Source organism: Mus pahari, chromosome 21 (assembly GCF_900095145.1).
Source record: "Mus pahari chromosome 21, PAHARI_EIJ_v1.1, whole genome shotgun sequence".
In the NCBI taxonomy this organism is placed as follows: domain Eukaryota; kingdom Metazoa; phylum Chordata; class Mammalia; order Rodentia; family Muridae; genus Mus; species Mus pahari.
The window spans coordinates 19,291,397-19,304,247 of record NC_034610.1 but is presented as its reverse complement, the minus strand read 5'-3'; the positions used below and the strand labels follow the sequence as shown (position 1 = coordinate 19,304,247).

Below are 12,851 nucleotides of genomic sequence, written 5' to 3'. Positions count from 1 at the left end.
GCAAACCAGAGCTTCTGTTCTAGAGCCCGGCAAACCAGAGCTTCTGTTCTAGAGCCCGGCAAACCAGAGCTTCTGTTCTAGAGCCCGAGGAAGCCAAGTCTGACACTGCACTGGGTGATTCGTTCCGCAGGCCCAGGTAGAGAAGTGCAGTTTCTGGAACATACGCTCATCATTGCCCGCTTTATCCAGAGCTGAAAACAGTGGGTCTCCTTAGAATTGGAAGCTCTTGGTAAGAATCAGCAAGGTGTATTTTAGGTGAAAGATGTGTCCCAAAGCAGGCTCTACAAAAAGAATTCTACAAATGTGTGCTGTTGCTTGCTTTCCTGCCTAATTCCCATGCCACAGCCTCAGTCCCATTCCCTGGATAGCCAGCTTTTCTGCCTTCCTAGGCATGGGGAATGAGGTAATGAAGCAACAAGAGTCCCCAGAGAAGTAACCATGGATGTTCAGTAACAAGTGAAGCAGCAAGGAGCTCATTATAGCTTCTGCAAAGGTGACCACTGGCCTGTTGACGCCAGGCCTTGTGCTATTCCCAGCGAATGGCACTGATGCAGGAATGGGCCCACAGACCTGTCTCTCCACACACAGAATGGGCCTTCAGCACTTCAGTCTGCTGAGAGGATCATCCAACATATTGCTCTAACTGATGAGACCCTATCATTTCCTAGCCTACTTCAGTGCCAGGCCCTCTGAATGCTGCCTTTGATAAGCAGAAGTTCTTCATCTTAACTGCAAAGCAGAACCTTCTAGAGGTGTTTTCAGATAGAAACTTCAGTCTGAGGCCTGCCCATGAAAACTGTAGGCTCTGGCTGGGCCCAGGAACATTTCTCCTACTTCTTTAGACACGGGTGGCATCTATTCTGGATGTGTCCTGTACCACTTAGCCCATTCTTTAATAAAAACCAAACACAGTATTTATCTGTGCTGTGGTGGAGGGCATGCATATGCCATGGTGTCTGTGTGGAGGTCAAGGACAACTTGCAGGAGCTGGCCCTCTCCTTCTATCACATGACTCACTGGAATCTAACTCAACCTGTCGGGTTTGATTGTTAGACACCTTAACTTGCTGACCCATTTTGCTAGATCTGCTTCTGTTTTAAGCCAATCTCTTGTGAGTAAATTAGTGCCATTTGAAGATCTCTAGGAGCAGGGACCATCTAGTGACTCAGAATCATGCCTGGAGCCTTGCCCATTAGAAGACTGATGGACATACCTGAGAGTTCTAGAATGTGGCTCTAGACAGACTCAGTGTAGCAAAAGAACCTCCTGCCAATTGCCAGAAGCAGGGTTGAAGGAGAAACCATAAAGTCCACAAAGGCCAAACTAAGGCCTTCCCAGTTAAGATTAAGTCAAAATAGTTTCTTTGTGACAGCCTCGTCGATATAACAGGGAAAGTTAGTGGGTTGTTAAAAAGAACTCCAGCTACCTTGTCAAGCTCCAAAAGGCTGTTCTGTCAGAATGGTGGAATGCCACCCCCCTCCCCGCCTTAGAGGAAGATATTCTCTGTTTGCAAGGGCTCAATTCAAACCAATTCGGGTGAAGGGATTCCCATGGCATTCTTTTTTTTTTTCCTCTCCCCACCCTGTCTCTCACTTCCCACGAGGCAAGCTTTCTAAAATGGTTTCGGTCTTTTCAAGCTTACTAATGACAACACCAAAACTCTCGATGAAATAAGGCTGCTTAGGACACAGGGGCGGAATTCAGTTCCTTAAGCCTTGCCTGGGTCTCCACATTGTTACTACAAAGCCCCAGTCACTCATTGGGAGAGCATTTCCTGAGTGCTCCTCACGTGCAAACACCAAGTCCCTATTTATGATAGAAGAACCGTTCGGGCCTGGACGAAAAGGGACAGAAATACCCTTTAAGACAAAGCCCAATGGGCCACACATAGGGAAAGCTCAAGCACGCAGCACCAAGAACACCTGCCCTAGACCCAGGCTGGAGCCCTCACCCCCAGGGACTAGCCGAAGTTCGGTCGTTCGTAGCACCAATACCCAACACGGAGACATTTGACCTGGGCACAGCTGCTGTGGTTCCCCCTTCCCAGTCCTGTCTTGCACATTGAGGGCTTTGCCAACTTCAACCCCCTATCAAAGCACCCCTTGAACCCTACGTTAAAGTTCGTGAAAACGAAGACTTTGAAGCTTGAAGAACTGGGAGGAATTCCATCCAGGACCAGCACTGGCCGGTTGAGCCTGGAGCACTCCGCCGGCCTGCTGTGTCGCAGCCCGCAAAGCGCCTGAGGGCGGCGGCTGTCTGTCCACCTGCCAGGCCCGCACAATAGACCCCGCAACGACCCAGCGGTCTGTGCGGGTTCCTGCGAGCCCAGCGACCCCGCGATGGCGGGGACACACCCAGCATCGAGGACGCCGAGCCAGCTACACCTGCAGCAATACGAAGGGTCAGCGAGCCGGCAGGTCCCGGCGGTAGGCAGGGGTTTGGAGGCCCCAGGTTGGGGCGCTGCCCGCCGGCAGAGTGGAGACCCGGGCAAGGACGGGAAATCTCAGAGCCCTGAGCTAGCGCGCGAGTGACAAGTCCTAGTGACACTCACCGACCCTCAGCGCCAGGCTGGCGGCGGTCTGCGCGGCTCTCTCGCCAGGTTCCCTCCCTCAGATTCCCGGTCCCGCTCCAGCCTTGCCCGGTCGGCTGCGGCCGAAGCTGACAGCTGAGGCCGCCGGGCAGAGAGGAGGCGCCTGCGACAGGCGCGGGTGGAAGAACGCACCAGGAAGCTCCGGCTCCTGGAGGGGGCGCGTCGGAGCGCGCGTGCGCACTGGGCCGCCCCTGCAGGTGCCCCGGGTTTGCCCCCGGCCGGCTCGGCCTCGCCTAGGCTCTGGATTCAGCGTCTGCGCAGTGCCTGGCTCAGGCTGCCCAGCTCCGACAGAGGGCGCTCCGCGTCGCGCGTGAATTCCCTCCCAGTTCAACATTCGGGATCGGATCGTGCGTCTGCGCAGTACTCCACGCAGGTCGCACCTCCAGTAGGCGAGCGCGTGTAGGGTGGAGTGGTATGGGGCTGCTTTGAGCGTGCGTGATGGGTTGCCCCTGCGGGTTTTCTCCGCATCCGCCACTGAGCATGCAGCACGCCCTTGCTCGCGTCCAGCAAGCAGTAGGCGTTAGTTTGGGGTTCTGAGCCCCGGGGTCGCTGGCCTGAAGTTCATCTCTGGACAAATGTGTTTCAAAGCAGCTGAGGCCGTAACATCAAGAATCTCACGTTCTCAGCGGGATTCAAGTTCCTCTTCCTCCTCAGGGCCCTCTCCCCATCTCACTCCTGTCACCAAGAGAAGGTGCTACTTTCTGCTCTCGCCTCAGCAGAAGGAACCCAAGCCCTAGTGAGGTTAGGTCTAGGAACCTTTCAGAGGCGACAGCCCGCAGCTAGAAAAGGGAAAGTCACGGTCCAGCCCAGCAGCACCACTAGGAGAATACAGTCAGGGTGAGAGTGGGAGGGGGTTCTCAGGGATCTGGGTCTCCTCAGGCAGAAGGCAGGGCGTCGGGGTCCCTTGGGTCAGGAGACTGGGGGCGATAGAGTTCCCTCAGACAGGAGATTGGGGCGTTAGGATCTCTTCAGGCAGTAGACAGGCATGGAGGTGGGAGGGGGTTGTGGTTCCTTCAGACTGTAGGGTGCGAGCATCAGTGTGCCCTCGGCCCAGGCAGGAGGGAATGGCGTTGGAATCACAGGTTGCTGCAGCCTGTGCAGCCGCGCGGCCGGCCAGGAGAAGCGGGTGGGGTTGAGCGTGGGCGTGGCTGTGTCGCGGGGCCAACAGTCGTCTGCGGGCGATCCAGCGGGTCCTTGAGCGCCCGTGGCCACGGACTAGGTGCGGGCAGTGAGTGAGGCGCAGCCCTCCCCAGCTTCCGGGCTGCGGACCAGACCAGCCTAGCCTTAAGGTAACCCTGGGATCCTGAGTTCTAAATCAATGCCAGTTACACTGTGGTCATAACCTCTTGCTCTCTAGGGTCCAGTATGGCTAACTAGAAGATGGGCTCCCCAAGGAAAGAACCCTTGCCTGGCACATGGTCAGTTCCCTGGGGTCCTAGAGCACCTTGTCCAGAAACGCTCTAGTCAAGTTTGCTGAATAAAGGAGTCTCAAAGACCTGGCTTCAGGTCTTGAGTCCTTCACTAGTGTATTCAAGTCATTTTAATTTCCAGAATCCTAATTTCTCATTCCTAAAATTGAAATGGTAGTAATAGCGAATTCAAAGGTTGCTGTTCCCTCCCAACCACCACTTTTTTTCCAAAGTGAAATGAGAAAAATGCATGCTTTAGTGATTATCACCATGTCTGGCACTTAAATGGCAGTATATACATGTCATAACAAGCATGCAGCGGTGTGTGTTGGGGGCGGGGGGGATAATTAAAGCAAGGTGGGGATTTGGATTATTGGTATGCTGTAAACATCTCCAAAAACTTTGTCCCCAAAGACTTTCTCTCCATCATCCTTTTAACCCAAAATGTCTCTCCCGTTTTCTATTTCATGACAGAAGGTGTATGAATCTGGCTGACTGGAACTGGACATTAAATTTAATCGCTTTTCTTTCAAAACAGTACTTGCCATTTCCAACTTAAATTGACCCATGCTTGCAATCCTTTAGTCCTTTCCAAACCTAATCCTAGTTCTGCAGAACTAAATCTAGGAGGCGAGCTGGGTGACTTAGAATTCCCTTAAGCAAAGATGAGGTTGAAAGTATTCATGATGAGTGTTCCTCAGAATCTCACAAAGTAGGTGTCTGGTGTTAAATTCTCATTTTATTGTGTATTGAGGAGTGCAGATGAAACTTGAAATGGAAGTATTAAAACACCCATCTAACACCAAATTCAGAGTCCTCAACAATGTATTGTTAGAACTGAAGATATTGTCATTTGAAACTAATCTAAACACAATCGCACAGAAATGTGTGTACATCCATTGACTATGTCAGTGAGTTATGTAGGCTTGTTCTATTAAATATCCAAGCAGCACAGAAACTGTAGCAGCATTGCCATAGTGGTCTTTGTGTGAAACACTATCTTGCTTCAAATGTAATTTGCATAGCTTTTAATCATCTACAAGTTTTAGAGGTGATTCATATAGATGACTTAGTATATTCCTAAATTTAAAATTTAGCAAGTATTATATAAATATATTCTTGTTCAATTTTTAAAACAAAAGGCCAGCTTTTTATAACTGCCATCCTCTTCCCATGCCATTTCATTTGTTCAGTAAATACTCTCTCTATAATTTTGTACCTGTTTATGTTGTGTAAATATATAGATTTGTCTATAGATGTAAATTTGACACGTGACATTTGCATCCCCTCTCTCCCCCTCTCTCCCCCCCCTCTCTCTTGTGCTTGGGAAATTCTCTACTGAGTGTGTCTTGCTTTTTTTTTTTTTTTTTTGGTTTTTCGAGACAGGGTTTCTCTGTATAGCACTCACTTTGTAGACCAGGCTGGCTTCGAACTCAGAAATCCGCCTGCCTCTGCCTCCCAAGTGCTGGGATTAAAGGCGTGCACTACCACGCCTGGGTGTGTCTTGCTTTAAAGTAGGTTCTTTTTTTTTTTCAGGTGGGAGGTGGTGGTTACATGAAGTCTCACTACATAGCTCAGGCTGGTTTCAAACTCAAGACCTTGAGTAGTGTGTGTTTGTATGTGTGTGTGTTTTATTTCCTACATATAAAATCATGTAGTCTGAAAATAGAAATGTATTCATTTCTCTTTCATTTGATGGATTTTGAAACAGAGTCTTACTACATAGCTTAGGCTGCACTAAAAATCACTCTGCAGTCCAGGCTGGTCTCAGACTTTCAGTCCTCTGCCTCTGCCTGTGGGATGCTGAGATTACCCGTATGGATCACTAAGGTTGGCCTCAATCTTCATTCCCTTTTAGCTTTTGAGACACAGTCTCACTATATATATATATTTGGCCTGGGACCCTCTATGTTACCCAGATTGGCTTCAAACTCACAGAGAGTCACCTGCTTCTTCCTCCCAAGTGCTGGGATTAAGAGTGTGTGTATCAGCCAGGCGGTGGTGGCTCACACCTTTAATCCCAGCACTCGGGAGGCAGAGGCAGGCAGATTTCTGAGTTCGAGGCCAGCCTGGTCTACAGAGTGAGTTCCAGGACAGCCAAGGCTACACAGAGAAACCCTGTCTCAAAAAAAAAAAAAAAAAGAGTGTGTGTATCATTCCTTCCCCCTTCCCCTTTTTGGTCTCATGTAGCCCAGGCTGGTTTCCAGCTCACTGTGGTGGAGGATGACCTTGAATCTCTGATCCTCCCACTTGTGCACTCTGATCCTCTCGAGTACTGGGAAGGGCGCTGAATTTTGTCAGTTACTTCCCTACACCCTCTGAGATGACCATGTGAGACTTTTGCTGTGGCTGCTGCTCTATTGTCGTGGGACATCGTGTCGGTTGATTTTCTTATGTTATATCACCTTCCAAGCCCTAAGATAAGTCTCCCTTGGTTGTGGTATGTGATCACTTTAACATAGTCTATTGCTCGAATGGTGTGATTTGCCTCCCAAGGTGTGGTGATCTTGAGGTGATAGTGCCATAAAAGATGGGGCCTTGTGACAAATCCTCCAGTCATTGGGAGTTTCTTGGGAAAGAGAACACATTCTGTAATTAAATCCATCTGTAACCTTGTGTTTTTCTACCCAATCTTGTTGTTCCCGAAAACAACGGCTCTGAGACTTCTTATATATGAATAAATGCCTAGGCCAATAAACTTGGGCCTGTTCTCTGAGTAGCTCATAATTTATCCATTTATTCTATTCTAAGTCTTGCCAAGTGGCTGGCCACTTGTCACTTGTCCTCAGCTTCATGCGAATGACTTCCTATATGTCTGGGAGAGTCCTCCCTTGCCTCTCTCTCTCTCTCTCTCTCTCTCTCTCTCTCTCTCTCTCTCTCTCTCTCTCTCTCTCTCTCTCTCTCTCTCTCTCTCTCTCCCTCTCTCTGCCAGATGTCCCACCTTTTTTTTTTTTTTGGTTTTTCGAGACAGGGTTTCTCTGTGTAGCCCTGGCTGTCCTGGAACTCACTTTGTAGACCAGGCTGGCCTCAAACTCAGAAATCTGCCTGCCTCTGCCTCCCAAGTGCTGGGATTAAAGGCGTGCACCACCACTGCCCGGCCGATGTCCCACCTTCTAATCCTGTCTGAGCTCATTGGCTAACCAGCATTAACAGACAGGAATACTTTCACACAGTGCACAAGAGATTCTCTCTGCACAGTTCTTGTGGTACTCAAGTTTACAGCCACACTTTTGGCCTCCTGCCTTAGGATACAAGTTCTGTGTGTTTTCTTACCATTGTGGTACAATCTGCACGAGCTAATGAAACCACAGGGACCACTGCCAAAGCTTGGCACAGCCAGAGCTTGGTGCTATGTGGGCTTTCAGCTTCCAAAGCTGTAAACCTCTTTTTCCCCCCATAAATACTTATTCTCATACATTTCATTATAGTAAGACAAAACCAATACGATGGTTTGAAGGCTTTTGTTTGTTAGTTTTTTTGTTTTTTGAGACATGGTTTCTCTGTGTAGCCCTGGCTGTCCTGGAACTGACTCTGTAGACCACACTGGCTTTCAACCCAGAGATCTGCCTGCCTCCTGAGTGCTGGGATTAAAGGCGTGCACCACCACCCAGCTGTTTTTTTGTTTGTTGTTTGTTTGTTTGTTTGTTTTTAATATAGGTATAGCTGGTTATAGTGGCACCTCCTAAGTACTTTATCCTATTTTAATATTTATTTTATTATTTATATGTGTCTGGCTGGTTCTTTCTCACCTTCTCCCTCCCGCTGTGGAGTGTATGTGTGTGTGTGTGTGTGTGTGTGTGTGTGTGCGCGCGCGCGCGCGTGCATGTTGGAGTACCTGCAGAGGCCAGAAGAGCATGTCGGATCTTTGGGCTGGAGGAAAAAAAAAAAATCAAGGGAGTGAAAGGCATCAAATTCTGGAAATATTTCAAAGACTGGACAAATAGGTTTGTGACAACCTACATTTACGCTTCAGAAGAGAACGCCATAATAAATAACCTCTAAGACAGGAGGTGATGTGAGCTGAGGTGAAGGAGTCAGCAGGCTGACTTGTCTTGGGAGGACCATGAGTAGGCCAGGTCTGTTTTGAGATAAAACACAGTGGGGGTGGGACAGATATCCCTCCCGTATTTGAATATTTGGGAAAAGAGATTGAGTCAAAGTCCAAGCTAGAGAATGAAAATAGACACTGTCCAAACATACCGGAGCTCCTCCAAAGCAAAGTGAGGTCATCTGTGGGATGAGTGTTGTTGGCATGAGAAGGTGTCCAGAGGCTGAGCCCTGTAGTACCTTAATGTTACAGGCTGAGGAGAGGAGGAAGGGTCTGCCCAAAGAGACAAGAAGGAACAATAGGAAAACAGAAAAGTAACTGGACAGCGTTCCAAAAGCCCACAAGAAGAAAGCTAATAAATGGCGAAAGGAATGTGTCTTTTTTGTCTATTCGGGACAGGGTCTCACTGTGTGACTCTTGTCCTGGAATTCATTATAAAGACCAGGCTGGCCTTGAACTCACAGAGATCCTCCTGCCTCTGCCTCCCAAGTGCTAGGATAAAGGTGTGTGCCACTAAGTCTAGCTGAAAGACTACTTCCTAACATTTTCTCAGTTTGTTTCCTAACTAGTGTTGAGCTTCTTCTTCAGCTGGGAAAAGAAAAATGGCAGTGTTGAAGAAGTTAAAACTTCTTCTCTGGAAGAATTTCATCTTAAAGGTAAGGAAATGCTTACCCGTGGGGACGATGCGGGTTCTCGGGAATAACTACATAGTTAAGTAAGTTTTCGTCTTAGTTTCTCTTCCTGTTGCTGTGATAAAACACTCCTGACAAAAGGCAATGTAAGGGAGAGAGGGTTTGCTCTGGGTCACGGTTTACAGGCAGAAACATGGGGGTGTGTGTGTAGGGGGGGAGTGGCGAAAGAAGGCGATTGTGGGAGGAGCTCGACTCAGCTGGTGCTGTCACCCTGACAGTCTGAGAGCCTAGCTAGAGAAGAGCTCACAGTAAGTAAACCTTCTCACCTCGATCAACAGATCCCCGCAGGCACACCCAGAAGCCTTCCCCGAAGGGATTTCAGATTCTTTCGGGTTGACCTCACGGTCACTAATATTGAGTTGAGCAATAATGAACTTCGTTTGTAAAAACGGTTCCCAAAGTAATTCAGTTAACTCTCCTGCAGCCCCTGTTGTGATGTCTAGCCACTGATGTTCAAGAAGAGCTAAACAGAGATGCTTGCTCCCAGTCTGTCTTTTTCCCCCTCGTCTGAGTTTTGTGTAGGGAGGCAAGAGGAAAGGAATGAGGGTGTTTGTTTTTTGAGGTAGGATTTCATATATCAAAGGATGGGCTTGAACTTCCTAAGTAGCCAAGGATGACCTTGAGTTTCTGATCTTTCTGCCTTCAAAATTCTTGGTTTACTCAACACTGGGGAGCATGCTTTGTACATGCTAAGAAAGTACTAAGAAGGTCTCTCCAGCCCAGGGTTTTAAGTAGGACACTTGCCAGGTAGACGGTTACACTTGGGTTTTGGCTGCTGTTAATACAGCTGTTGTTTCTGTTTTAGAGGCGGAAGACCCTGATCACTCTCCTGGAGATGCTGATGCCATTATTGTTTTGTGCAATTGTATTGTATCTTCGTTTGAATAGTATGCCAAGAAAGAAGTCATCTACCAACTACCCGGCAGTTGATGTCAGTTTACTGCCAGTATACTTCTATAACTATCCTCTGAAAAGTAAATTTCAGTTGGCTTATATCCCTTCCAAAAGTGAAACCTTGAAAGCTGTCACGGAAGTGGTGGAGCAAACCTTTGCTGTTGACTTTGAAGGTTAGATATAAGATGGGGTAGGGAGGGCATTTCAATCTTTTCTTTTTGTTTCCCTACGTGCCTTATTCCATTTATTTCTCATGAATGTGAGTATGGATGTGTGTATGTGCATGCCCTGGCACGTGAGTGAGTGGAGGGTGGAGGACATCTTGCCGGCCCCATTTCTCTCCCACCCAGGGGTCCCGGGAATTGAACATTGAACTCAGAGGTTGTCAGGTTTGTTGGGGTCATTGTGCCATCCTGGGAGGGCATTTTTGTTTTGTTTTGTTTTTCAAGACAGGGTTGTTTGTTTGTTTGTTTTTCCGAGACAGGGTTTCCCTGTGTAGCCCTGGCTGTCCTGGAACTCACTCTGTAGACAAGGCTGGCCTCGAACCCAGAAATCTGCCTGTTTCTGCCTCATTTTTATAGTGTGGTTTGAAGTTTTTGTCCTGAGAGTTCTTACAAAAGTGTTTCAAAATCTGGGGACTGTATGAGGTGGTGGTGGTTGAAGGGAAGCGGCCCAGACTGTGGTTTTGTTATTTTACAGAGGCTTGTATACTCGCATACACGGTTTAAATGCTAACTAAAATGTTAAATGTTACTTATATTAACTGGCTCTCACGACACTATTATTTTCTATTAGTCAATAGTTCTGATTGGCTAATTCTTTCATTATTAATTAGGGTTTCTCTTGCTGTGACGAGATACCATTACCAAAAAGCAAGTTGTGGAGGAAAGGGTTTATTGGGCTTACACTTACAGATCATAGTCCACCATCGGGGGAAGTTGGGACAGGAACTCAAGCAGGGCTGGAACTTGGAGGAGGAGCTGATGGCAGAGGTCATGGTGGGGTGCTGCTTACTGGCTTGCTCCCATGGCTTGCTTAGCCTGTTTTCTTATAGAATCTAGTACTGACAACCCAGGGATGGCACCACCCACCATGGGCTGGGCCCTCTCCCATTGATCACTAATTGAGAAAATGCCTTCTAGCTAGATTTTATGGAGGCATCTTCTCAGCTGAAGCCCCTTCCTCTCTGATGACTCTAGCTTGTGTCAAGTTGACACACAAAACAAGCCAATACATTACACATCTCCAACTAATCAAACATTGAAAGCATTCACAGATTCTAACAGGTTTCTCTGCTTCTCTCTGAACCGAGGCAGAAAGGTCCTCAGAAGGCCACTAGGACTCCGCATCCCCTGCTTCCACCCTTCTGTGGCTTCCAGCACACACACTGTACACTCTGCCCTTCTCCCCTCTAGCTCCGTCCCGCACTGCTTTTCTCTGCACTCTCTTCAGAACCCTCCTCCTGTGGGTCACTATGCACCAGCCATTGCTGTGCCGGTCTCTCTGGGTTTTAGGAAGGCAGCCAAGTCACCAGCTTTCTGTGTCTCTCTACTGTCTTGTTCGTTACAAAGGCCGGGGTGACGTTCCATCCGTGTTTTTATAAGGGTCTTAACTGCATCCTTACCAGTTTCCTGTGCATTGTGCGCTTTTCACCACTTCACTTTTATCTTCATAAAGGCAGAGGACCATGTTTGGTTTGGTTGTCACTGTGTCCCTTATAGTACCTGGAATGTAGTAGGTGGCCTAGTAAATAGTTATTGAATATGACAGTTTGACCAAATGAATAAAATTTTCCAAATATGGAGTTCACACAAGAGGTTTTTCAAAATTACTATGATTGTTATATATGCTATTACTATAAAGATATAAGATATAGAATACATTTTTTTTAAAAAAAAAGTCGCTTTACTCCTGGCTTTATTTCTACTCAATGTGGACAGTTTTATTTCTGCTTTTATTGAAAATAGATATTTTAAAAATTCTCAAGAATACATCCTAATTATGGTTTCCCCTCCCTCTACTCCTGCAAGTTTCTCTTCCCTTCCCCTCCCATCTGGATCCAACTAGGCTTCTAAGGGAAAATAGTAAACTACAATATAGTGTAATATAATTAATATAATATAGTATAATATAATTAATATAATATAGTATAATATAGTGTGATATAATTAATATAATATAGTGTGATATAATTAATATAATATAGTGTAATATAATTAATATAATATGATAAAACAAAAACAAAACAAACAAACAGAAAGAAAGAGCCCAAGAAAATACACAAAAACCTGCTATAGATACTGAGACCTAAGTGTTTGCACACTCGGGAATCCTATAAAAACATAAATTGGAAGCCTTAATATATAAGCAAGGACCTAATGGTAAAAAGAGAGCGAAAACAAACTATATATAAATACAATACAATAAAAATAACACAACTTAAAAAACCAAAAAAGCCCTGATGTGACACTGTGAAACAAGGACCCTCCAAAGATGCTCTTGATTTTTTTGTTGTTGTTGTTGGCCATCTACTGTTGGACACATGGCCTACCCTTAAGAGTAATTTGTTTCCTCAAGTGAGGCTACCTTAAAGAAAATTAAACTTGTGTTTGGAAGTGGTTACTAATTGGAGATAGCTTCCAGGTTAAAGATGGGGCCATAGCCGGGCATGATGGCACATGCCCTTAATCCCAGCACTCGGGAGGCAGCGGCAGGCGGATTTCTGAGTTCCAGGCCAGCCTGGTCTATAAAGTGAGTTCCAGGACAGCCAGGGCTACACAGAGAAACCCTGTCTCGAAAAACCAAAATAATAATAATAATAATAATAATAATAATAATAATAATAATAATAATAAAAATAAAATAAATAAAATAAAAAATATAAAGATGGGGCCATGTGTCCACTTCTCCTATCAGCAGGGGACCATCAGTGCAGACCTGTGTAGCTCTGCACACGCTGCCTCCATCTCGCAAGTCCGTGTGTGTGTCTATCCTGTTGACTTGGGGGCCTTGTTTCCTTGGTGCCCTCCATTCCCTCTGGCTCTTCTACTCTTTATGCCTTCTCTTCCTCAAGGTTCTTTGGGCCCTAAAGGGAGGAATTGATGGAGACCTCTGTTTAAGACTAAGTGTTCCAAGGTCTCTCACTCTCTCTATAATGTCTGGCTGTGGGTCTCTCACTCTCTATAATGTCTGGCTGTGGGTCTCTCACTCTCTCTATA

The 12,851-nt window shown here is 46.7% G+C and overlaps 2 protein-coding genes across 3 annotated transcripts in view; one reads left to right on the top strand and one right to left on the bottom strand.

Moving 5' to 3' along the window:
- The window catches only part of Abca3 (ATP binding cassette subfamily A member 3), a 56,409-nt gene extending 53,642 nt beyond the window's left edge, over positions 1 to 2,767 (bottom strand). For both annotated transcript variants that reach the window (XM_021220947.2, XM_021220948.2), the window contains exon 1: positions 2,552 to 2,767. The gene's annotated coding sequence lies outside the window, so the exon portion shown is untranslated. The remainder of the gene's footprint in view (positions 1 to 2,551) is intronic.
- Positions 2,768 to 8,649: 5,882 nt separating this feature from the next.
- Positions 8,650 to 12,851, top strand: part of LOC110338105 (ATP-binding cassette sub-family A member 17) — an 84,137-nt gene continuing 79,935 nt past the window's right edge. The window contains exons 1-2 of the mRNA XM_021221328.1: positions 8,650 to 8,703; positions 9,545 to 9,806. Coding sequence (XP_021076987.1) covers positions 8,650 to 8,703; positions 9,545 to 9,806 — 316 coding nt within the window. The remainder of the gene's footprint in view (positions 8,704 to 9,544; positions 9,807 to 12,851) is intronic.